This window comes from Myotis lucifugus, unplaced genomic scaffold (genome assembly GCF_000147115.1).
Source record: "Myotis lucifugus unplaced genomic scaffold, Myoluc2.0 scaffold_23, whole genome shotgun sequence".
NCBI classification, from domain to species: Eukaryota; Metazoa; Chordata; class Mammalia; order Chiroptera; family Vespertilionidae; genus Myotis; species Myotis lucifugus.
The window spans coordinates 2,309,553-2,332,812 of NW_005871071.1; the positions used below are offsets into that span (position 1 = coordinate 2,309,553).

At 36.8% G+C, this 23,260-nt stretch overlaps 1 protein-coding gene across 1 annotated transcript in view; it reads right to left on the reverse strand.

Annotated features, from left to right (window-relative positions):
* Positions 1 to 5: 5 nt before the first annotated feature.
* The window catches only part of TEX9 (testis expressed 9), a 45,626-nt gene continuing 22,371 nt past the window's right edge, over positions 6 to 23,260 (reverse strand). Inside the window, exons 5-12 of the mRNA XM_014453414.2 lie at positions 22,663 to 22,708; positions 21,765 to 21,847; positions 19,636 to 19,814; positions 17,539 to 17,621; positions 16,972 to 17,145; positions 7,740 to 7,874; positions 752 to 886; positions 6 to 101 (exon numbers count right to left, since the gene is read on the reverse strand). Of these exons, the coding sequence (XP_014308900.1) occupies positions 24 to 101; positions 752 to 886; positions 7,740 to 7,874; positions 16,972 to 17,145; positions 17,539 to 17,621; positions 19,636 to 19,814; positions 21,765 to 21,847; positions 22,663 to 22,708 (913 nt within the window). The 3' untranslated portion in view covers positions 6 to 23. The remainder of the gene's footprint in view (positions 102 to 751; positions 887 to 7,739; positions 7,875 to 16,971; positions 17,146 to 17,538; positions 17,622 to 19,635; positions 19,815 to 21,764; positions 21,848 to 22,662; positions 22,709 to 23,260) is intronic.

Below are 23,260 nucleotides of genomic sequence, written 5' to 3' on the forward strand. Positions count from 1 at the left end.
GTTATAGACACTAAAAAACCCACTTAAGAATTTCCCCAGTCAAGTGCCTTCATAAATTCCTCTTCAGTGAAAGACAGCATCTTGGCAGCTTCAATATGCATCTGTGTTTTTTTTTTAAAAAAAAATTACTATGAAGACATTTACTTTAGTATTAAGAATAAACCACACAACAGGAAGTTTATAGAAGTGTGTGTATACAATGCTATCAAATTATAAGCTCTGTTGTAGGAATCTGTACTCTAATTCCAATAAACATGATATATGAAACAGTAATTACATTCAAGAGTCAGCCTCTAAGAGCCTATTTGTCCAATGGTGGTATTGCACCAATTAACTATTGAAAGACAATTCAATAATGGTTTAATACCTAACCTAACCTTTGCAAAAAGGAAAAGAGGCAGAACCACGAATTCATGTCTACTCACTACCAGGTGACTCATGTAGAGAATGGAACAATAGTGATTTGGAATCAATTTTCACTCCTCCAAGAGGCAATCCAAGTTGCTCTTGTATATGGTATGTTCTTTATTTAGGACGTACCCATAGTGTATTTACCAGTCCCATTTTCCATATTACTAATTTACTTGCATGAAAATATCCACTTCCTTGGAGGACACATTATAAATAAATCTTATATAAACTTTTGTGCCTAAGCATGTTAAACAAACATATCTGAAGTACAAATACTAGTAAATATTTTAGTAGAGAGTTCCAAATAATATCGATGGGTTTTCTTTTAGGGTATACTCACCTTCTGCCTTTTTAAAACATCAATTAATTTTAATTGTTTCTTGAACCCTATCATTAATTCTCCTTTTTGTTTTTCTAGCTTCTTGTTTTCTGATTTTAATGCTTCAATTTTTTTGTGTTCTTCACTTGCTATATCCTACAAAAGAAAAAAAATAAGTTCCATATATACCTTTTTCACTCTTTTAATAGAAAAAGATTATAAAAACTATAATGAACTGAAATATAAAATTTTTGGTAAAGTTTTCTTTGCATTACTAGATTACTATAACTTTGATAACTTTTAATGATGTTCAAGTCTCACATTTACATTTTAAAAAAACGTTTTGAAATAACAACTTTGTTATATTCCAGTAATAGTAAAATAGCTTGTATTGGACCAGCTCTCCAGATAGTAGCAGATATAAACTCTGGACACAATTTTTAAAACATTTGAAGATGTAGGTAAGTAATCAATAGCAAAGTGGTGGTGGTATGACCCTTGAAAAAAATGGAAGCATATTGATTTAGAGTACTTTCCAGTTCATGAGTTCGCTGGGGATAGACCTCAAATCAGAAATAACAGTCTTATCCATGGGAAATCTTGGAAACAATGGAGTCCTCAAAATCTACTTAAATATTCCCCTCAAATCCTTGGCAGACACCTAAATAACCATGTGCAGCCACTGTCCATGACAAGTGAGACAGGTTAGAACTTATTAAGTACTGGAAGATGTTATATAGTAAGTCCTCACTTAGCATTGTAGATTATTTTGCTTAATATAAGAGAAACTATGTATAATGAAATCAGTTTTGATACAAACAAGTTTCTATGGCATGTCATCAACATTATAACAAACAACACTGAATGAAAGTAACTTTTTTCACGTATAGCAGGTTGTCGAATAATGTAAAGTCGTTCATGCAAAAGGAAAATGATACCAGAAGGAAATCTGAACCTACATACACATAAAGAAAAAACGAATAACAGCAATAGTAATATGGTAAAATAGTAAATATGACTTTAAATTATTTTTTTTAAATAGAGAGTGATGTCAGCCAGATGGCAGAGTAGGAAGCTCCAGAGCCCTTGTTCTCCCAAGGAACTCCCATGGAAACACTGAATATACAGTACACACATTATTGTGGCATTGTGAGAACTCTAGAAGCCAAGTTAGCAGCAGCAACCAAGCAAGAACCACATTCAAAACACTAGGAAATGACATTGCATTTATGTTCACCCTTTCACCTCACCTTCCCCACCACCTCCCTTGGGATGGAAAGAATAAGAACAGAACTTGGTTTTATGTTCTGACTTATATGAGGGTGCCTTAGGGACTGTTTTGTCTCACCTGATGGAATGGTGGCATAGTCTGACTATTAGGTTGGAGCTGCTGAAAGCAGGGGTGGGCACTGCTGGACATGAGGACTGTAGGGGGTCTTCAGAACCACAGGTGCCTAGGGGCAAGAGCTTATGGGCAGAGGAATAAAATACATCTAAGGCACTGAGAAGTTGGGCCAAGACTCTTAGGAAATCAAGACATTTAAAAGATGAGAAAACTTTTTTAAAAAATTGGCAACAGGAAGTTCTTCCCTGTTAGTAATAATGTGAAATATAAATGAATTCCATTCCTATACTAGAAGAATGGGTTTAAAAAAATAGGACCAACTATATGCTGTCTACAAGAGATTCACTTTCAATCTAAAGACATACATAGATTGAAAATGAAAGAATGCAAAAAGATATTTCATGGAAATAGTAACCAAAAGAGAATAGGTGTGGCTCTAATAATATCAGGCAAAACAGACTAAGTCAAAACAGTTATAAGACAAAGAACATTATATAATGATAAAAGGGTTAGTTCACTAAGGCACTACAACAATTATAAATATATATGCACTAATATCAGAGCTTTTAAGTATATAAAGCAAACATCAATAGAACTGGTAGGAGAAATAGCTCTGTAATAATAGGAGACTTCAATAATGGATAGTACAATCAGAAGATTAATGGAACAGTAACTAACTAAATCACCAAGACATATTAATTCCCACATATTTGTGGCTATTGCAGCTTTCATTCTGTAATTGATTGCTATTTCATTATATGAAAAGGAAAGATACTTTGCATAATTTACTAAGATTTGTTAGTGGCCTAATGATTGGAGAATGTTCCATGCATATTTGAGAAAAATGTTGGGTGGAATGTTCTGAATATGTCTATTAAGCAACCAATAGGTCAAAGAAATCAAGGGAATTTAGAAAATATCTTAGGCAAACTATAATGAAAACACAACATACCAAAACTTATGTGAAAAAAGTTGTAAGAGAAATTTATAGCTGTAAATACTTACATTAAAAAAGATCTTAAATCAACTTTACAATTTATGAAACTAGAAAAAGAATTAATCCCCAAGTTAGTTGAAGACAGGAAATAATAAAGATTAAAGCAGAGTTGATGAATATATAATAGAAAAATAGTGTAGAAAAATCAATGATATCAAGAGTTGGTTCTTTGGAAAAGAGAAGGCTCAAATAATATCAGAAATTAGAGAGGGACATTACAACTGGTATCCCAGAAATACAAAGGATCATAATACTATGAACAACAACAAACCAGATAACCTAGATGAAATGGATAAATTCCTAGAAACTCACAACTTACTACAACTTAATAATGAATAGGACATGTAAACAGACCTATGACTGGTAAGGAGACTGCAACAGTGATCAGAAAGCTCAGTATCAGATGCCTTTATTGGTGAATTCTACCAAACATTAAAAGAAGAAGTAACACCAACTCTCCTCAAATTCTTTCAAACATTGAAGAGGACAAAACAACAAACTCAATCTATGAGGCCAGCATTAACCTGATACCAAAGCCAGACAAAGATACTGCAATAAAACTACAGACCACTATCCCTGATGAATATTGATGCAAGAATTGTCAACAATGCCCTGACCGGTTTGGCTCAGTGGATAGAGCATCGGCCTGCAGACTGAAGGGTCCCAGGTCGATTCCGGTCAGGGGCGTGTGCCTTGATTGCGGGCACATCCCCAGTGGGAGGTGTGCGGGGGGGCAGCTGATCGATGTTTCTCTCTCGTCGATGTTTCTAGCTCTCTGTCCCTTTCCCTTCCTCTCTGTAAAAAAATCAATAAAATATATTAAAAAAAAAAAAAAGAATTGTCAACAAAATAATAGCAAACTGATTTCCACAGCATATGAAAAAGATTATACACCAAATGAGATTTATTGCTGGATTTGCAAGGATGATTCAACACATGAAAATGAATGTAACACAACACACTAACAGAATAAAGGAAAATAATCACATGCTCATCTCAATGGACACTGAAAAACACTTGATAAAATTCAACATCTGTTCATAAAAACTCTTAACAGATTAGGTTTAGAAGGAATATACCTCAACATAATAACAGGCCATATATTGCAAGTCCACAGCTAACATCATAGTAAATGGTGAAAGGTTGAAAGTTTTTCCTCTAAGATCAGGAACAAGACAAGAGTGCCTACTCTTAGCACTCCCATTCAACATAGTACCAGAAATCCTAGCTACAGTAATCAGGCAAGAAAAAGAAAAAGGCATCAGAATTGGAAAGGAAGAAGTAAAATTGTCTATTTGTTAATTACATGATTTTATATGGAAAAAAACCCTAAAGACTCCATGAAAAAACTGTTAAGATCTAACCAACAAACTCACATTGCAGGATACAAAATTAACATTAAAATATGAGTAATGATTCTATACATTAATAATAAATTATCTATAACAGAAATATAACAATCCCCTTTACAAACTGCATCAAAAAGAAAAAAAATACTTAGGAATAAATTTAACCAAGGAGGTGAAAGACCTGTACACTGAAAACTATAAGACATTGGTAAAAGTTATCAAAGAAGAGACAAGTAAATGGAAAGAATATTATTAAAATGTCCATATTACCAAAGCCACCTATCAAATCAATGCAACTCTCTATCAAGATTCCAATGACATTTGTTACAGATAGAGAAAAAATAATCCTAAAATTTATATAGAACCACAAAAGATACCAGAGACAAAGCAATCCTGAGAAAGAACAACAAACCGGAGGCATCATACTTCCTGATTTCAAACTACATATAAAGCTGTAGAAATCAAAACAGTATGGTATTGCATAAAAACAGAAACATAAACCAACAGAATAGAATCAAGTGCCCAAAAAGAAGCCCATGCACATAAGGTCAACTAATACTTTACAAGCCAAGAATACACAATGGGGAAAAAGAATGAAACTAGTCACCTATCTTACACCACCCACAAAAATTAATTCAAAATGGGTTAAAGACTTAAATCTAAGACCAAAAGCCATGAAACGCCTGGAAGAAAACTTGATAGTAAATAGGCAGTAATACAAACAAAATGTCATCCCATCGTGTTTAAATCTTTCACCCACAATGCAGTCCTGGGGTCGGAAGTTTGTCTTTAACACATCTAAGTTGTTTATATAAAGTTGAGGGTTTTATACTAAGTTGTTTACAGACCAGGTCATTACTTGAACTTGCACAATGGCTGGCTATAATTAGTAGACTCATCTGTTGTCATGGAAGCAAGTTTTACTTACTACTTATTTAATGTGTGTGCTAAAATAAAGATCAAATCTATAACCAGAATTAGCAAATTTTGACGTAACTGGTTATTTCACTTCGTTTTTTTTCAGACTTCCTTTAGAATGCACCAAATTAAAATAATCTATAATAATAAAAGCGTAATATGCATGCCCTGACTGGTTTGGCTCAGTGGATAGAGCGTCGGCCTGCGGACTGAGGGGTCCTGGGTTCGATTCCAGTCAAGGGCATATACCTTTGTTGCAGGCACATCCCCAGTAGGGGGTGTGCAGGAGGCAGCTGATTGATGTTTCTTTCTCAACGATGTTTCTAACTCTCTGTCCCTCTCCCTTCCTCTCTGTAAAAAATCAATAAAAATATATATTTTTTAAAAAGCGTAATACGCAAATGGAATGACCGTCCGGACGAAGCCAGGGCTGTGAAGGCCTACTCTTGCATGAATTTATATAGACCTCTTGTCTAATCTAATAAAAGAGAAGCATGCAAATTGACTGTACCTTCGCTATGCCCCCAAACCACGCCCACCAGCCAATCAGAGCGACTATATGCAAATTAACCCAACCAAGATGGCGGCAGCCATGGAGCTGGAGCTAGCAGGCAGCTTGGGTTGCCCCCGGCGATGGAGGAAGCCAAGCTTCCCACCTGCCCTGGCTGGCCCTGGGCTACGCTCAAGGCTACAAAGTTTCAATTATAGAAGATAAATAAATCCCAGAAAAAAGAAAAAAAGGAGAGGCTGGGAGCTTGGGTCACCGGGGGGGCGTGGCCAGCCTGAAAACGGCCCTCAGCCCCTCACCCAGGCTTGCCACACCCCCATGGGGTGAGGGTCCCCACTGGGGGGCTTGACCAGCCTGCAAACAGCCATCAGCCCCTCACCCAGGCTGGCCAGGCACCCCAAAGAGACCCCCACCCTGATCCGGGACACCCTTCAGGGAAAACCAGCCGGCCCCCGCCCATGCACTAGGCCTCTCTCCTATATAATAAAAGGGTAATATGCAAATTGATCCTAACAGCAGAACGACTGGGAATGACTGGTCACTATGACACACACTGGCCACCAGGGGGCAGACACTCAATGCAGGAGCTGCCCCCTCGTGGTCAGGGCACTCCCACTTCTGCTCAGCCAAAAGCCAGGCTCACAGCTGGCAAGCGCAGCGGCAGTGGTGGGAGCTTCTCCCGCTTCCGTGGCAGCACTAAGGAACAGCGAGCTGAGTGGTAAGGAGCAAGCAGGCGGGTGTTAAGGAGCAAGGGACCCCGGACTGTGAGAGAGCGCAGGCTGGGCTGAGGGACACCCCCCAGTGCATAAATTTTGTGCACCGGGCCTCTAGTACTGTAATAACATGTTAAATACTGGTAAGTTTGTAGACTTCCTAATTTGTTCATTTAATGACTTCTATTGATAAATCCCCATCATCATGCCATCATTGACGGCTCTTAAATATGAATATAGTAAGTTCATACAGCATAAACCATCTCGCAGAAGACATCTTAAAACTCTACAGTCACTGCAACGTATTTGTCTCTATTCAACTTGTTGGAGGACTTACCAAGATCAGTTTTATTCAGTGCCCCATGTTATGCTAATTTAATCTAAAATGTATCATTTTATGTAATTAGGGTAGCTCCTAATTTCATCACCCAACCCATTGTTAAATATTGTCCTAAGAGAGAGATTCCAATGGAGCAACACTTTCAGCTTGACACAACCAAAAGCTATAGCCAATATTTATAGTATACAAAATGTTTTCACACATATTGATATTTGAGCCTTCATTTGTTAGCAATCATTTGTTAGATACTGGGAATACCAAGGTGATCCTCACAATAACTCTAACAGTGGTTATCAAAATGTTATCTCAGACCCAGGGGCATCATCACCTGGGAATCTGTTAAAACTGCACACTCTCAGGCCTAACCCCAGATCTACTGAAACAGAAACTCTGGGGTGGGGCCCAGCAATCTAGGGTTTAATGAGCCCTCCAGGTGAACCAGTGACCTGTAAAATAGCCCCTTGTATTATATACTAGAAAATTGAGGCTCAAAGAAGGATACAACAAACGAGATAAAAAGAGACTTTTCTTCGTCATTTATCCCAAAATTAGAAAAGTGTCTGGCATATAATATGGGCACAAAATAAAGATCTGTTGGATGAAAATAGTGAGTGAATCCTCCAAAGAGTTGTGCTATCACCCAATTATAGCAATTGCCCAAGCAATGTAATTCTAACTTACTGAAAATGTACATATTGATATTGAGTGTATTTCTCAAAAGAGAAATGTTTACCATGACAACAAGAATTATAATTAAAAAACTATTTAGTTTTGAATATTGCATAAAAGAGGAAGCTATCAAAGTTGATCACTACCAAAACCTTTCCATGTTTCCATACCTTGCTATTCTGTCTTAATTTACTTAGCTCCGATTTATATTTTTCTGCTTCTTCTAGAGCTCTATTCAAGCGAACCTCCGTGGCACTTTGCGTAGTGGCAGCTTGTTTTTGTAGTCTTCTTTTATTTTCTAATTCCTGTACAGTAAAAAGAAAATGTATGGAACATTTATAAATATATCATAAGTTCCCTCTATTAGTCTGCAATATTTTCCATTTTATATTCCTTGCTTTCTTTGAAATTTTACACACACCACTACCACCACAACCAGAGACTATAGAGTTCTCAGAGAATTCTTACCCTGAATTGGTATTAGAAAAATATATCTTTAAAGATATAGTTGCAAATTAAGCTTTCAGGTTACTGTTTGTTTGGAATTTCCTGCCTCTTTTTATTGATCCCAAGATACAGTAGTCATGCCTCCCTCCATTTTATAAGTAACTCTTTATAACTACAGTTATTCCTTTGGGAACAACCCAAAACATCAAATGTAAGACACAAACTCATAAATACTGTTTGTGTAAACCTGACAAACATTTTAAAAAATAATTGTTAAACACAGAGCATTCTACATTAGCCTTACAGGGAAATCCCAATTCTATGCAAAAACAACAGCTCTTAGGAGTTATTTTCCACATATCAGAGTGGGTTTAGACCTGCATTTCTGCAAATATTCTCAGAGATGCTGTTGCAGAGAATCTATAGGCCAAACAAAAAGAAACATGAACATATAGGATAAACTCCCAAATCCACCATAATCTGGCACCATAATCTCATTTCCTGCCACAGGTGTTAACTTTGGCTATATCAACAGTACTTGGATATCTCCCAAACCATCATGATATTTCTTGCCTCTGAGCCTTTGCTCATGCTCTTCCTTCTGCCCTGACCCCTCCCTACTCTTCATTTTTATCTGGGTAGCACATACTCACCCTTTAAGAAGCTAGGGCTAGTCACTATGGTTTTACCTTCTCCCAGAAGCCTTTCCTCTCTATCCTCCCAGGTTAGATTAGGTAGCCTTTCTTCAGAGCTTCAATAGCATCCTGATATACATACACAGTAGTCCCTGTTGTATGAAACTGAATCTGTCCATTTGTTTGTTCCCCCACTATAGTGTAAGTTCCTTGAGGATAGGAACTGTCTTAATTTCTATATTCCCAGAACTCTGGTGGCATACAAGAGGCACTAATGACATGTTTATTGAATGGATTTTATTTTGAAATACTTCACTCGATCTTCTCTGTATCACCTGCAATGCCTAGTACGAGCCTTTTACAAAGAACATACTCACTATGGAACTGAAATGAGGGAGTTAAAAATACAGTTAACTGTTTTTTTCTTTTGTAAGTTTTTCTCCTGGCTGTATCACTATGCTGTATTTGAAAACCGATCTCCCTGGCTCCAAGTAATTACAGGGAAAACAAAACACATGCTGCTCTTTATGTAGGTTTCTAAACAAATCAAACTGTGTATGGATACCATCTGCTATCACCAGCCTCTTCACAGCTTTCTGGTGGTTGCTTACACTAAGAACTAGCCTGATTTATCTCACTGTTCACATAGAAAAGGCAAAGATTCTCGTTAACTACAAAGTCCACAATTCTTGGTGATTTTGTAACCTACTTCACAGAAAAATGAAAGCCATCCTTCACCACATGATGTCCTCCCTGACCCTGAATCAATACTGCCCACTCCCTTTCTTAAAAGTGAAAAAACGTATAGTCAGAAGAATAGTAAAGTAGGAAATAAAGTTTTCCTCTGTAAGTAAATCCACTATAGAAAGGAAAAACCTTATTAAAAACTTGAAAGCATTTGTTTTCAATCATTTCAAGTACTTTTTACAAAATGCAGACAGGATACCAATACTGTTATGAGAGAACTTGCATCCTGAAATTACTCAATATAAAGCAAATATACAGTTACAAAAATTAAGCAGTTTTCATATCGCTAGAGAAAAATTTTGTGAAACCAAAAAATAGCTGAGGTACCGATACATATATCAAACAATGATAAGTTATTAAAAGTGGGGCCCCTTAAAACTCAAGATAAAAAAAAGAAACCAACAAAACCAACAAAAACAAAACAAAACCCATTTACCATTGTAACAAAATCATTAAGATACCTAGGAATAAACTTAAATAAGGAGGTAAAAGACCTGTACTCAGAAAACTACAGGACCTTGAAAAAAGAGATAGAAGACATTAACAAATGGAAGAATATACCATGTCCATGGACTGGTAGAATCAACATCATTAAAATGTCCATACTACCCAAAGCAATCTATAGGTTCAATGCAATCCCCATTAAAATACTAATGGCATATTTCACAGACCTAGAACAAACTCTCCAAAAATTCATATGGAATGAAAAAAGACCCCGAATATTTGCAGCAATCTTGAGAAAGAAGAACAAAGTTGGAGGGGTCACAATACCAAATATCAACCTATATTACAAAGCTATTATTCTCAAAACTGCCTGGCACTTGCACAAGAACAGACATATAGACCAATGGAACAGAACAGAGAACCCAGAAATTGACCCAAGCCATTATGATCTGCACTAATAAAAGACAAAGATGCTAATTGACTGTACCTTTGCTATGCCCATCAGCCAATCAGAAGAGTATGCAAATTAACCCAACAAAGATGGCCGTTAAATTTGCATACTGCAGGCAGGGCGGGACAGCACCATCCGCCGCCTGCCCCGCCGCCATCCGGGCCTGCTATCTGCGACCCGTGGTGGCGGGGCAGGACAGCACTGATCCGCTGGCCCGCCTGGCCGCCATCTGGGCCTCCCATGTGCTACCCGACCTGGGGCAGCCGGGTGGGACAGCAGCGATCCGCCGGCCCGCCCGGCCGCCACCTGGGCGTCCCGTGTGCGACCCGACCCGGAGTGAAGACTGAAGACAGTGTAGAAGGAAGCCAAGCTCTGCAGAAGGGAGTAAAATGGCGGAGAAGGGAATGGAGACGGGAGCGGAGCTGAGGCAGCGGACATGGAAGGGAGTGAGGCAGCAGAGATAGGAGGGAGCAAAGTGGCAGAGAAGGGAGGGAGCGAGGCAGCAGAGAAGGGAATGAAGCCCACAGTGGCTTTGCTCCCTTCTCTGCTTCGCTCCTGCCTCAGGAAGCCCTATTCTTTTTCTTTTTTTAAAATATATTTTATTGATATTTTACAGAGAGGAAGGGAGAGAGAGAGTTAGAAACATCGATGAGAGAGAAACATCGATCAGCTGCCTCCTACACATCTCCTACTGGGGATGTGCCCGCAACCAAGGTACATGCCCTTGACCGGAATCGAACCTGGGACCTTTCAGTCCGCAGGCCGACGCTCTATCCACTGAGCCAAACTGGTTTCGGCAGGAAGCCCTATTCTTGAAGGAATAGGCCCGAGGAAGCCCTATTCTTGCAGGAATCTTCCTGCAACGGGCCTCTAGTCAATTAATATTTGATAAAGGAGGCAAGAGCATACATTGGAATCAAGACAGTCTCTTCAATAAATGGTGTCGGGAAAATTGGTCATATACATGAAAAAAATTAAACTAGAACACCAACTTATACCATACACAAAAATAAACTCAAAATGGATAAAGAACTTAAACGTAAGACAGGAAACCATAAAAATCTTAGAAGAATCCATAGGCAGCAAAATATCAAACATATGTCTTAGCAATATCTTTACTGATACAGCTCCTAGGACAATGGAAACCAAGGAGAAAATAAACAAATGGGACTACATCAAACTAGAAAGCTTCTGCACAGCAAAAGACACCATCAACAAAACAACAAGAAAGCACACTGCATGGGAGAACATATTTGCTAATGTTATATCTGATAAGGGCCTAATCTCCAAAATTTATAGGGAACTCATACATCTTAACAAAAAGAAGATAAACGATCCAATCAAAAAATGGGCAAAGGACTTAAATAGACTCCTTTCAAAAGTGGACATACAGAAGGCCAAGAGACATATGAAAACATGCTCTAAGTCACTAATCATCCGAGAGATGCAAATCAAAACAACAATGAGATACCATCTCACACCTGTCAGAATGGCTATCATCAACAAATCAACAAATGACACGTGCTGGTGAGGATGTGGAGAAAAAGGAACCCTCGTGCACTGCTGGTGGGAATGCAGACTGGTGTAGCCACTGTGGAGAACAGTATGGAGTTTCCTCAAAAAACTAAAAATGGAACTCCCATTTGCCCCGGTGATCCCACTTCTAGGAATATATCCCAAGAAACTAGGAACACCAATCAGAAAGGATATATGCACCCCTATGTTCATAGCAGCACAATTCACCATAGCTAAGATTTGGAAACAGCCTAAGTGCCCATCAGTAGATGAGTGGATTAAAAACCTGTGGTACATCTACACAATGGAATACTAAGCTGCTATAAAAAAGGAGTTCTTACCATTTGCAATAGCATGGATGGAACTGGAGAGCATTATGCTAAGCGAAATAAGCCAGTCAGAGAAAGATAAACATCACATGATCTCACTCATTTATGGAATATAGTGAACCACATAAACTGATGAACAAAAACAGATCCAGAGACAGAGAAGCATCGATCAGACCGTCGAATCTCAGAGGGAAGGTAGGGGAGGGTGGGGTAAGGGGGAGAGATCAACCAAAGGACTTATATGCAAGCATATAGGCCTAACCAATGAACACAGACACCAGGGGGGTGAGGGCATGAGAGGGGGGGATGGGGAGTAATGTGGGGATAAGGACACATATGTAATAACTTAATCAATAAAGAAATTTAAAAAAATAAAATACAAATGCAAGTTGTAATAAGATACTACTTCTGCCCTCTAATATGGCTAAAATTAAAAAGATTGACAATATCAAGTGATGCTACAGGATCACTGGAACTCTCATATATTGCTAGTGGGAATAAAATCACTGTGGAACACAATTTGACAGTTTCTTTAAAAAATTAAACATGCACTTTCCATAATACCCAGAAATTCTACTCCTAGTTATTTATTCAACATCATGAATGATACTGGATGTGTCTATACATACATACAAAGTGTGTCTACACAAAACACTGGTACATGAAAATTCATAGTGGCTCTATATCCAATGGTCCAAAGCTGGAATCAAATCAAATGCCCTTCAACTGGTGAACAGATCAACAAAAATAAATTCATAAATAAATACTACTCAGCAATACAAGGGAATGAACCACACAACACACAACAGTATTGATGAATCTCAAAAACATTATGCTGAACAAATGAAGCCAGATGCAAAAAAAGGTACATACTTATGATTCCATCTACATGAAATTTTAGAACAGGAAAAACGAATCTGTAGTAAAGGATTGCAGATAAGTGATTGCCTGGAGCCATGGTTAGAGAGTAGAGATGGATGAGGAAGGGATACAATAGAAATGTGGGGGAAGGGGTGACGGAAATTTTCTTTATCTTGATTGTGGTGGTAGTTACAAGGATGGACTAGCTTGTAAAAACTCAATGAGTTGTACAATTGAAACAAGCATATTTTTTAAAAAAACAAGCATATTTTAATGCAGAGATCATTCACAGAAAAACAAAATCAATGCTGAAATAAAATGCTTTCTTTTTTGTTTGTTTTTTATTTTATTGGGGTTTTTTTACAGAGAGGAAGGGAGAGAGGTAGAGAGTTAGAAACATCGATGGGAGAGAAACTTCGATCAGCTGCCTCCTGCACACTCCCTACTGGGTATGTGCCCACAACCAAGGTACCTGCCCTTGACCGGAATCCAACCTGGGACACTGGCGTCCACAGGCTGATGCTCTATCCACTGAGCCAAACCGGTTAGGGCTGTTTTTATGTTCTAAAAATGACCTCATCTATTAGTGTCAGCAGCTAAAATAATATACATAACTGTTTAAATAGTTAGCTTTTGCGGGTTTACAGAAGCAGCTTCATTAAACTAAAGCTCTGTTTTATATTTCTGTGAACTGTACATTGAGATTTGTTGCTAGAAATATATAAAATAAATGCAATTATCAAAGAAAGATTCAGTCTTGAGTTCCATATAACCCAGAAAGAGTTATGCTTCTCTTGCTCCAAGGTAAATAAGGATGCAACCTGGGAATTTAGAGCAAATGAAAGTTTCCATAAAAATCTTCAGGTTGCCAATGTACCATAATTACTTAGTTACTATGAACCAAAAGTTTCAAATATTTAACTCTAAACAGCAAGGAGATTTTGGAACGACTGTGTGTTTAAGTCCATTTAATTTGGAGAGGGAGGGGGCAGTTGCAGAAAAAGTCTATGTGCTTTGTAGAAAAAACCCCCACTTTGTAGTCAAATACTGTTTGAATCCTGTTCTTTCACTCCTATGTGACCTTGGGCATTCTCCTTAACCTCTCAGACTCAGTTTCCTTTTTATAAAATGTTTTGCCTGGCACAAAGCACCCAAAATATGTTAGATCCTTTTCTGCCCATACAAAGGTAGTGTTACAGTCAATGTAGTCCTTTGGAAACGTTAATCTATTGGCATACTACAGGATACAATGGACAAGGAAAAGAGAAAGGACATAAAATAACCAGTAAGGAGGATCAGAAGTAATAGGAGCTTGAACCAAGTAGTGAGTGGCAATGGGAATTGAAGAAATGAATGAAAAACATTAAGAAGAAAGAATGCACAGGATTGAGTATGATGTCCAAGAACAAGAAAAGAATCAAAAATATAAACAAAGTTTTAAGATTATGCGAGACTAGAACAATGATATGACCAGAGCTGGGTTGCATAATGACAAATGATAAAGTGTTCATACCAATTAAAATTGTTGTTCCCCAGATAGAACAGCTTTTTTTCCTTAGGCCATTTGTCCAGATTTCTTAGCCCAACAGTAATATAATATATTTCTATTTAATTAAAAAATTTCTATTAGCCACTTTAATAAGTAAAATTAATTTTAATACTATTTCCCTTATCCCAATACATCCAAAATATTATTATTTCAACATGTAACCATTATAAAAATATTAATGAGATTTCACATTCTTTATTCTCTTTTATATTTAGTCTTCAAAATCTGATGTTTATTTTAAACTTTCAGCATGTCACAATTTGGACTAGGCACATATACAGTGAGTGGCTACCGTACTGGACAACACAGGCTTAGAGTATTAAATACTACAATCAATTTGTATTTCTAGATGAGTAGGTAGATAAAATTTGGTAATGTTACACTATTCAGCAATAAAAACGAGTGGACTACTACAACATGGGTGAGTCTAAAATGCTTTATGCTAAGTGAAAAACAAACAAACACCAGACTCAAAAGGCTACTATGTGGTTCTATTTATGACATTATGATAAGGGCCAAAAAATAAGAACCAAAAGAAATGAGTGTTGCCTGAGGCTGGGAGAAGAGGAAGGACTTGACTAAATTCACAAGGGAATTTTGTGGGATGATGGGCATGTTTTATATCTCAATTATGGTGTGGTTTCAGGACTGTGCATTTGTTAAAACTCATAGAACTGTGTAATAAAAGAGGTGATTTATTGTATATAAATTATATCCCAATAAATCTGATGTTAAAAAATGTATTACCAGATGATAATGCTAATTATACAGGGCCATAATGTTTAAAAATAGGCACTTTTATATGAACACACTAAAGAGAAATATGGCATTATAATGAAGAATGCATATTTTCTTGCTACTTAAATCTCAATACATGCTATGTTACATAAATTTAATCATCACTCAGTCTTACAAAATAATACTGCATAGTGTATTTTTGTTAACACAATGGTATGTAATATAAAAATTCTTAAGTAGGATAGTTTATTTAAAATATATTCTCCCTGAAGATATGACACCAAAAGCACAAGCAACCAAAGATATATTAAATAAATTGGATTTCAAAATTTAAAATTTTTGTGCTTCAAAGTACACCATAAAGAAAGTGCAAAGACAACCCAATGAATGGGAGAAATATTTGCAAATCATATATCTGATGAGGGACTGTATCTAGAATATATAATGATCTCTTACTACTCAATAATTTTAAAATTCTAATTTCAAAAATGGGCAAAGACCCTAACCAGTTTGGCTCAGTGGATAGAGCGTTGGCCTGTGGACTAAAAGGTCCCAGGTTCAATTCCGGCCAAGGGCATGTACCTGGGTTGTGGGCACATCCCAAGTAGGAGGTGTGCAGGAGGCAGCTCATCGATGTTTCTCTCTCATCGATGTTTCTAACTCTCTATCCCTCTCCCTTCCTCTCTGTAAAAAATCAATAAAATATATATTTTTTAAAATGGGCAAAGGATCTGAACAGACATATTTCCAAAGAAGATATACAAATGTCCAATAAACATATAAAATATCTTCAAAATCATGAGTTATCAGGAAAATGTACCTCAAAACTACAATGAGATAACCACCGCACACCAACAGAATGGCTATAATGAAAAAGATAATCTAACGTGTTGGTAAGAATGTAGAGAGAAATTAGAACCCTTATACACTGCTGGTAGAAATGTAAAAGTTGTATAGCTGGTTTGGAAAACAGTTGGCAGTTCCTCAAAAGTTAAATAAACGGTTAACCTATGACCCAGCAATTCCATTCCTAGGTATTTACCCAAGAGAAATGAAAGCATGTCCACACAAAAACCTGTATGTACATGAATGTTCATAGCAGCATGATTCACAAAAATTGGAAACCAACCAAAATGTCTATCAAATGATAAACAGATAAATGTGTTACAACTACATACTCCATGAAAAGTACTAAAGTAATGATATGTGCTACAGTGTGGATAAAACTTGAAAACATGTTAAGCTGAAGATGTCAGTCTCAAAATACCACACATTGTATGATGCTGTATATATGAAATGTCCAGAATAGTCAAATCTATTGAGACAAAAAGATTAGAAATTGCCTAGGACTGGAAGGGTTTAGAAGAAGAGGGATGGGGTACTTGGCTAAAGGGTATGGGTGTCTTTTGGAGTGATGAAATGTTCTCAAATTGATAGTAGTGGTAGTTGCACAACTGTGAATACACTAAAAGCCACTGAATTGTACACTAAAAGGGTGCGATGTATTCTCTGTGAACTATATCTCAATAAATCTATTAAAAATACTCTCCTATATAAGGAAGAAGAGTTTTTAGTCAACACTGACAAAATAACTAAACAACCAAAAGTGGTGTCTATCCAAATGTGCAACTATAGTGGTTTAGTGCATCTTTGGTTTTAGGTTAAGAAAAATAGCAAAATGATTACCCTTTCTACTGAAGACAGCTGTTGCTGTAATCCATCACATTTTTTGTTTGCTTCTTCGAAAAGAGTTTTATATTTTTCTGCTTGAGACTGTTGCAAATTAATTGTTCGCTGCTGTCTTACACAATCTTCCTCAAAATTTTTTACTTGAGACTTTAAATCCTGAATTTCATCCTCCTATAGTTATGAAATTATAGATTATGTTTAAAAATGCACTATTTGGTATATAAAAATGCACATGATTTAAAAATATAAAGCAGAAAACAAAAAGGAACTTCACATGATCTTTGATTTTCATTTTAAAAAAATGAAAGTCACATATTTTATTTGTGCTTAATAGCTTACACTTATAAGTCTAATATAAAGAATTCTAATTGCTAACAAGTATTTAAAATTACTTAGCTCTGAAAATTCCACATCTTAGAATGGAGTTCAGTGTTTACATATAATTTTTAATTCAAAATTTAACTGAATTATATCTCAATGAAGCTAATTTAAAAATATAATTTAAATTATTCCTAAAATGTCTTAATATTAGAGCATATACATTGAGAGCTTTTAAAAACTAACCTTTCTATTGCATTCACATACAACATTATCCAATTCCTGCTGCATAACACGGAGTTTGGCCTTCAGAAATCTGATCTGTGCTTCTGTGGATTTAAATAATTATATTTATTGCCTTTCACTGAATCTAAAACGTCATCATTTATAAGAGAGACCATTATATTATGAAAGAACAAACACGTTCAAGATGGGAATCTAACAGGAGATCCCTGTTTGGGAAGACTAAATACTCCTAATTTAAAGATAAATTAACAAATCACCCAACAGAAACAAATGCTCACATTTCAACAGTGGAACCAAGTAAAAAAAGGGGGGGGTTCGGGGGGGGACCAAAGCACTCCTGAGAATCTGAACCACAGGCATGCGTCTGCGTACACACTTTCTGTTCCCAAGCTCTTATCAAGGTCCCCAGAGTCCCCGTGGAGCTGATGAGCTGCAGTTGGTTCTAACCCACCTATAGCCTCAACTCTCTTTCTAGCTTCTCACATAACTTCAGGCTAACAGGGATAGAAGGGGAATGATAAATTCAAAAGTGTGACATTTGCAGTAGTTGGTCTCTAGGGGAAAAGAAAGAAGAATGGGAGAGCATGACTTTTTCCTACTATCTCTTTCTCTCCCCCACTTTAGGTACACAGCACTAACCTCCCCATCCCACTCCAACTATTAGTCTTACAAAGCAATCTGTGCTGCTAAACTACTTTTTGATCTTTTCCTCCCTCAGGCAATCATCCGGAATAAAAGAATAAAAGGGGAGACATGCAGGGCAAAAATTCTCAAAAAGGGGGTAAAGATGCAGAGGGGTAATTGAGCAATTAGAAAAAGTAGTTTGTGCTGGTTCCCTGTATCAGGGAAGAGGAATACTGTAACAGGGCCATGTTCACTGTGTGCCGAGGAACAGCTAACATCTGACCATTGTGTCCTTGAAGGCATCTTAACAGAGACACAAAGGCAACACCCTGCTTCATTTAACTTCCTTCTTGACAACTAGCCCCAGAAAGCTTGGATAGGTCAATAAATATAGTAAATGCATAAATATATTTCTCTTCACTTATGACTAACTAGCATGCAGCACAACAATCATTACACATATAATTGTTGTGATTTTCACAGAATCAGATAATTTTAAAGATAAAGTTTATAATCATCTAATACAAAGTGCTAAATTTTGAAACTAATATATTGCTATTATAGAGGGGCTAAGTGGCTTGTCTGAACTCACAATTAATTATAGTTCAGCATTAACTATGTACATATACACTGAACTGTCTTATCTTTTGTTTACAATAGTATTGGTGACTCCTCACAAACTCAACATAATTTTAGAGGCATTACTGGTAACTAACAATGTCTTCAGATGATCTAAACTTAGTCCTATTATGTTTCTAGTGGTCTGACAAAAATGAGTTTATAAGAAAGAAAATTATATTGGTTAGAAAACTCATTTGATCATTTTACCTGATGCTACATCTATAGTTCATTTATCCTTTTGACGTGTTAATTTAATATGCAATAAGAAGAATATAATAATGGTAAATGAAAAAATTCAAAGAATCATGTGGGGTGTGTGGTTTTGTTTTTTTTTAATTTTAATGTTTTAAGGATTAGTTTTGGGACATTTTAACCTTAGTTGAAGAGTGGTCAATGAAACCAACACCATAAAAGTAGAGACTAGTTCAATGAAGCAGTTACTTTCCCATGATCCACTTTCATAATTACTGACTCATAACCAATTACTTCAGTTACAATCCCACTCATTCCTTCCACCATCATGTCCCACTAGATCAGTGGTTCTCAACCTGTGGGTCGCGACCCCTTTGTTGGTCTAACGACCCTTTCACAGGGGTTGCCTAAGACCATCCTGCATATCAGATATTTACATTACGATTCATAACAGTAGCAACATTACAATTATGAAGCAGCAACGAAACTAATTTTATGGTTGGGTCACAACATGAGGAACTGTATTTAAAGGGCAAGAAGGTTGAGAACCAATGCACTAGATGATTTTGAAACAAATACATCACAATATATTTTAAAATGCAAAAAAGTTCCTAAATATCTTTTTCTAATTAACTGTGATATAAATAAAAGAAAACTTACCTGTTCCAATGTCTTTACTAGCACCACAAAAAATATCATCATCTATATAATCAGGTAGGCCTTCTTCTTCCAGTTGCCCTTCAATTTTGCTAACTGTTTTTGCAAGAGAAAAGTCTGAGAAATCCTCTGGAATGGCAACATCATTGGCAGTTGGTACATCAGAGTATTTCAACTTTATACTAAAAAAGAAAATTACATATGTAAATGTACATTACACATACTGTATATGTAAGACCCCTAAATATGACTTATCCAAATAACAAAGCATATCAAAATTATCATAAAATTTAAATTTATGATGAAACCTATAGTTGATACTTTCAAGGACTATAAGTGTCTTAGTAGACTTTCCACCTTTATGAATTACAGAACCACAGAGCTAGAGAAGGCTTTGTGAGGCCTGTTTATTTTAACATTGCCTCCAAACAAATGAACATCAAAAATAAAAGTACTAAACTTGGCCTCCTTGGTCAAATCTAGCCTGTGGCTTTTAATTTCACAAGCTGCTGGAGAAGACCTGTACAAATAATAGCACTCTAGCCATAATTCTGCAAACACTAAAAAAATAATATCTCTTGAGAAAGAATTACAGAGTAAACACTTCTTAGCTCAAACTCAACATTTTTTTCAACCTAAAAAAACACATTGTAACCAGGATCAAAGTCGACCAAAAAGTTGGATTTACTTTTGATACAAAAGCAAAAGCTTCTGAATTTTATTTTGAAAAGCAACCTTTTCTTTGTAAAAGTAAACATGAAGTCTAAAAAATAAGATAACCTTTCCAGTATATAGTATGTGTTCTCTCTTCTTCAATTAATCAATTTTTAGATTTTTCTTCCTATCCTTTCACTCTATTTTTTTCCTCTATTTATTGAAGAAAAAAAAAAAGGTTATTTAGCCAATTAACAGACACAAGAATTAACAAACATTTTTCCCAAATTAGGAGTTTAGGCAAGTAATCCTATCTAATAAAAGAGAAATATGCAAATTAACCATCACTCCGCAACAAAGATGGCAGCGCCCATAGTGGTCCGGGGCGGGACACTGGCGGTGTCGCCCCAGCAATGCGAGCCCAGCATCTGTGCCCCGGCCACGTGGAGGGAGGAGAGGGTCCCAGACCCGGCCACGTGGAGGGTGGGGAGGGGCCTCGGGCCAGAGGCCAGGGTGAGGGATGCTGGGCTCACGGTGACGCAAGCCCAGTGTCCCCGCCCTGGCCATACAGAAGGAGGAGAGGGGCCTCGGGCCAGAAGCTGGGGCGAAAGATGCTGGTGTCGTTGCAGGCCGGGCTGAGGAACCCCCCACCCCCCGTGCATGAATTTCGTGCACCAGGCCTCTAGTAGACATATAAATTGAATAACCCTGTGAATAAGAAGCTGATTGGTACAACCCACAGCAGGTATGACCCTCCTTTCCTAGAAAGTCTCCAACCCAAAGAGCCTCATGGGCCCCATTTTTAATACATAAAGTACTAAGACCAGTCTTGAATTATTTTTCATCAAAAACAATAAAATGTAAATTATATTATAGTCTTAGAGCAAGTCAAATCATTCTATGTCTCAAATACAGTAAGGTATGGTGCCATTAAATACTCAAAAAGTATATGCAATTTCGTTTACTTGAGAGAAGTAGGCAGAAAATAACATCTAGGTTCTAGTCATAGTTCTAAGAAAATACAAAATTAACTACTGCAAGACATTTCTGATAGAAAATGTTTTAAATTATTGAGTGTGGACAGATATATATATATGTGTGTGTGTGTGTGTGTGTGTGTGTGTGTGTGTATTGTAATTTTGTATATTTTGTGGTAAAAAAGACCTGGAGAAACAAAAAACTTAATAATTAAGAATGGCCTGACCAGCGTAGCTCAGTGGTTGTGCATTGACCTATGAACCAGGAGGTCATAGTTTGATTCCCGGTCAAGGGCACATGCCCAGGTTGCAGGCTCAATAGCCATTTTGGGGCATGCAGGAGGCAGCCAATCAATGATTCTCTCTCAGTGTTGATATTTCTATCTCTCTCTCCCTGTCCCTTCCTCTCTAAAATCAATAAAAAATATTTTAAAAAAAGAATGATACTACTGTAAATTATAAAATTTAGGGAAAAAGTATACTTTTAAAACTGTACTATACCTTGAATTTGTTTTCTTTCCTTTATTTGCAGAGTGTAGTTTTTTTTTAACCTTGTTTACTGGATCAACATTTTTGCTCTTTGGCTATATGAAAAAAATTTAAATTATTGGTTAGTTAGATTCTAATCATGTGCTAAAGTAAGTAATTCAGACTTGTTGGTTTGCAACATAAAAGAATTGCTATTTTCATGAAGTGAATCAAACTGTATTTTTTAAAATCCCAGAATTCTATAGCTGGAAAAGACCTAGATGATATTAGGACCAAGAGATTCCAAGACAAAGAAAATGAGTCCCAAAGTTTCAAGGATATTCAGCTAGCGGGTCATACGTTAAACTGAATGTTCTGACTCACAGAATTTAGTTCCCCTTACTGATTATTCCCCCGATGGCTTTCATGTGTACCAACCATGTCAAACTTGCAGCCAGCCGTGAGTTTGACATGCTTGATGTATACTGTTACTTAGACCTACATCCCCATGGGTGGGGAATTTACAGTCCACAGTAAGCTCGGCACCTACAATAGTGATCCCTACGTGTAAATATTTAAATGAATGAATAAACCTTTTAAAAATACATTCATTGTATATAAATACTTTTCTTTTTCAGATTTTCTATCTATAAATTTGGGCTTTAGAGAGAAAACTAAAATATCCTTAGGGTACAGACTCATTTCACTTAGAATTTTTTCCATCATAGCTCCAAATTGTTCAGTGAAATTATGAGACAAAAATGGATTTCATTTATTTTATGAGCAAAATTTCATGAAGACATCTCTTCTGAGTATCAAGCTTATATTCTATTTCTAGAGTCATAACACTTCTCTGTTTTAAGAAAAGTCTTTAAAAAACCCCTAAATTTTACAGAATGTAATTATACTCACAAAAAATTTGATTTCATACCTGAGTTTCTGAATATAGATGAACTGTCCCTTCAGATAAGAGACCTCTAGAGACCAAAAATAAACATACATTAATAATAATAGATGATATTGAGCTGAGACCCAATAAAATTCAACAGCAACTATATTTGAAAGGAAAAAATGTACATCAAGTAGACTTCGCTATAATTTTAAGCATGCATATGTTAATTTATTTAACGTGAGTGTCACAAATAAGAAAAGTGGTTTGTTGAATAAGTCACCTTAAAAATACTGTACTTGAATTCTCCCATAACCACATCAAAATTACAACTAAACTACAGAACAACCATCATTCAGAACCACCTGAAATATAGCTGAATGTAAGTCCTCATCAAGTTTAAAGAAGAAGCCTCATCAAGACTAGTAGGGGGGAGCAGAGATGTGGAACGGGCTGGTCCCACACCTACATATGGTGATAAAAACTGGGAGGGATATCTCAGCTGTGGAGGTCCCTCCTGAGGAGTGAGGGGTCCCAGCCCCACACCAGGTCCCCCCAGCCCAGGGTTCCAGGGCCAAGAAGAGAAGTCTCCATAACTTCTGCTATAAAAACCAACAAGAATCTCTGGTTGGTGTGACTC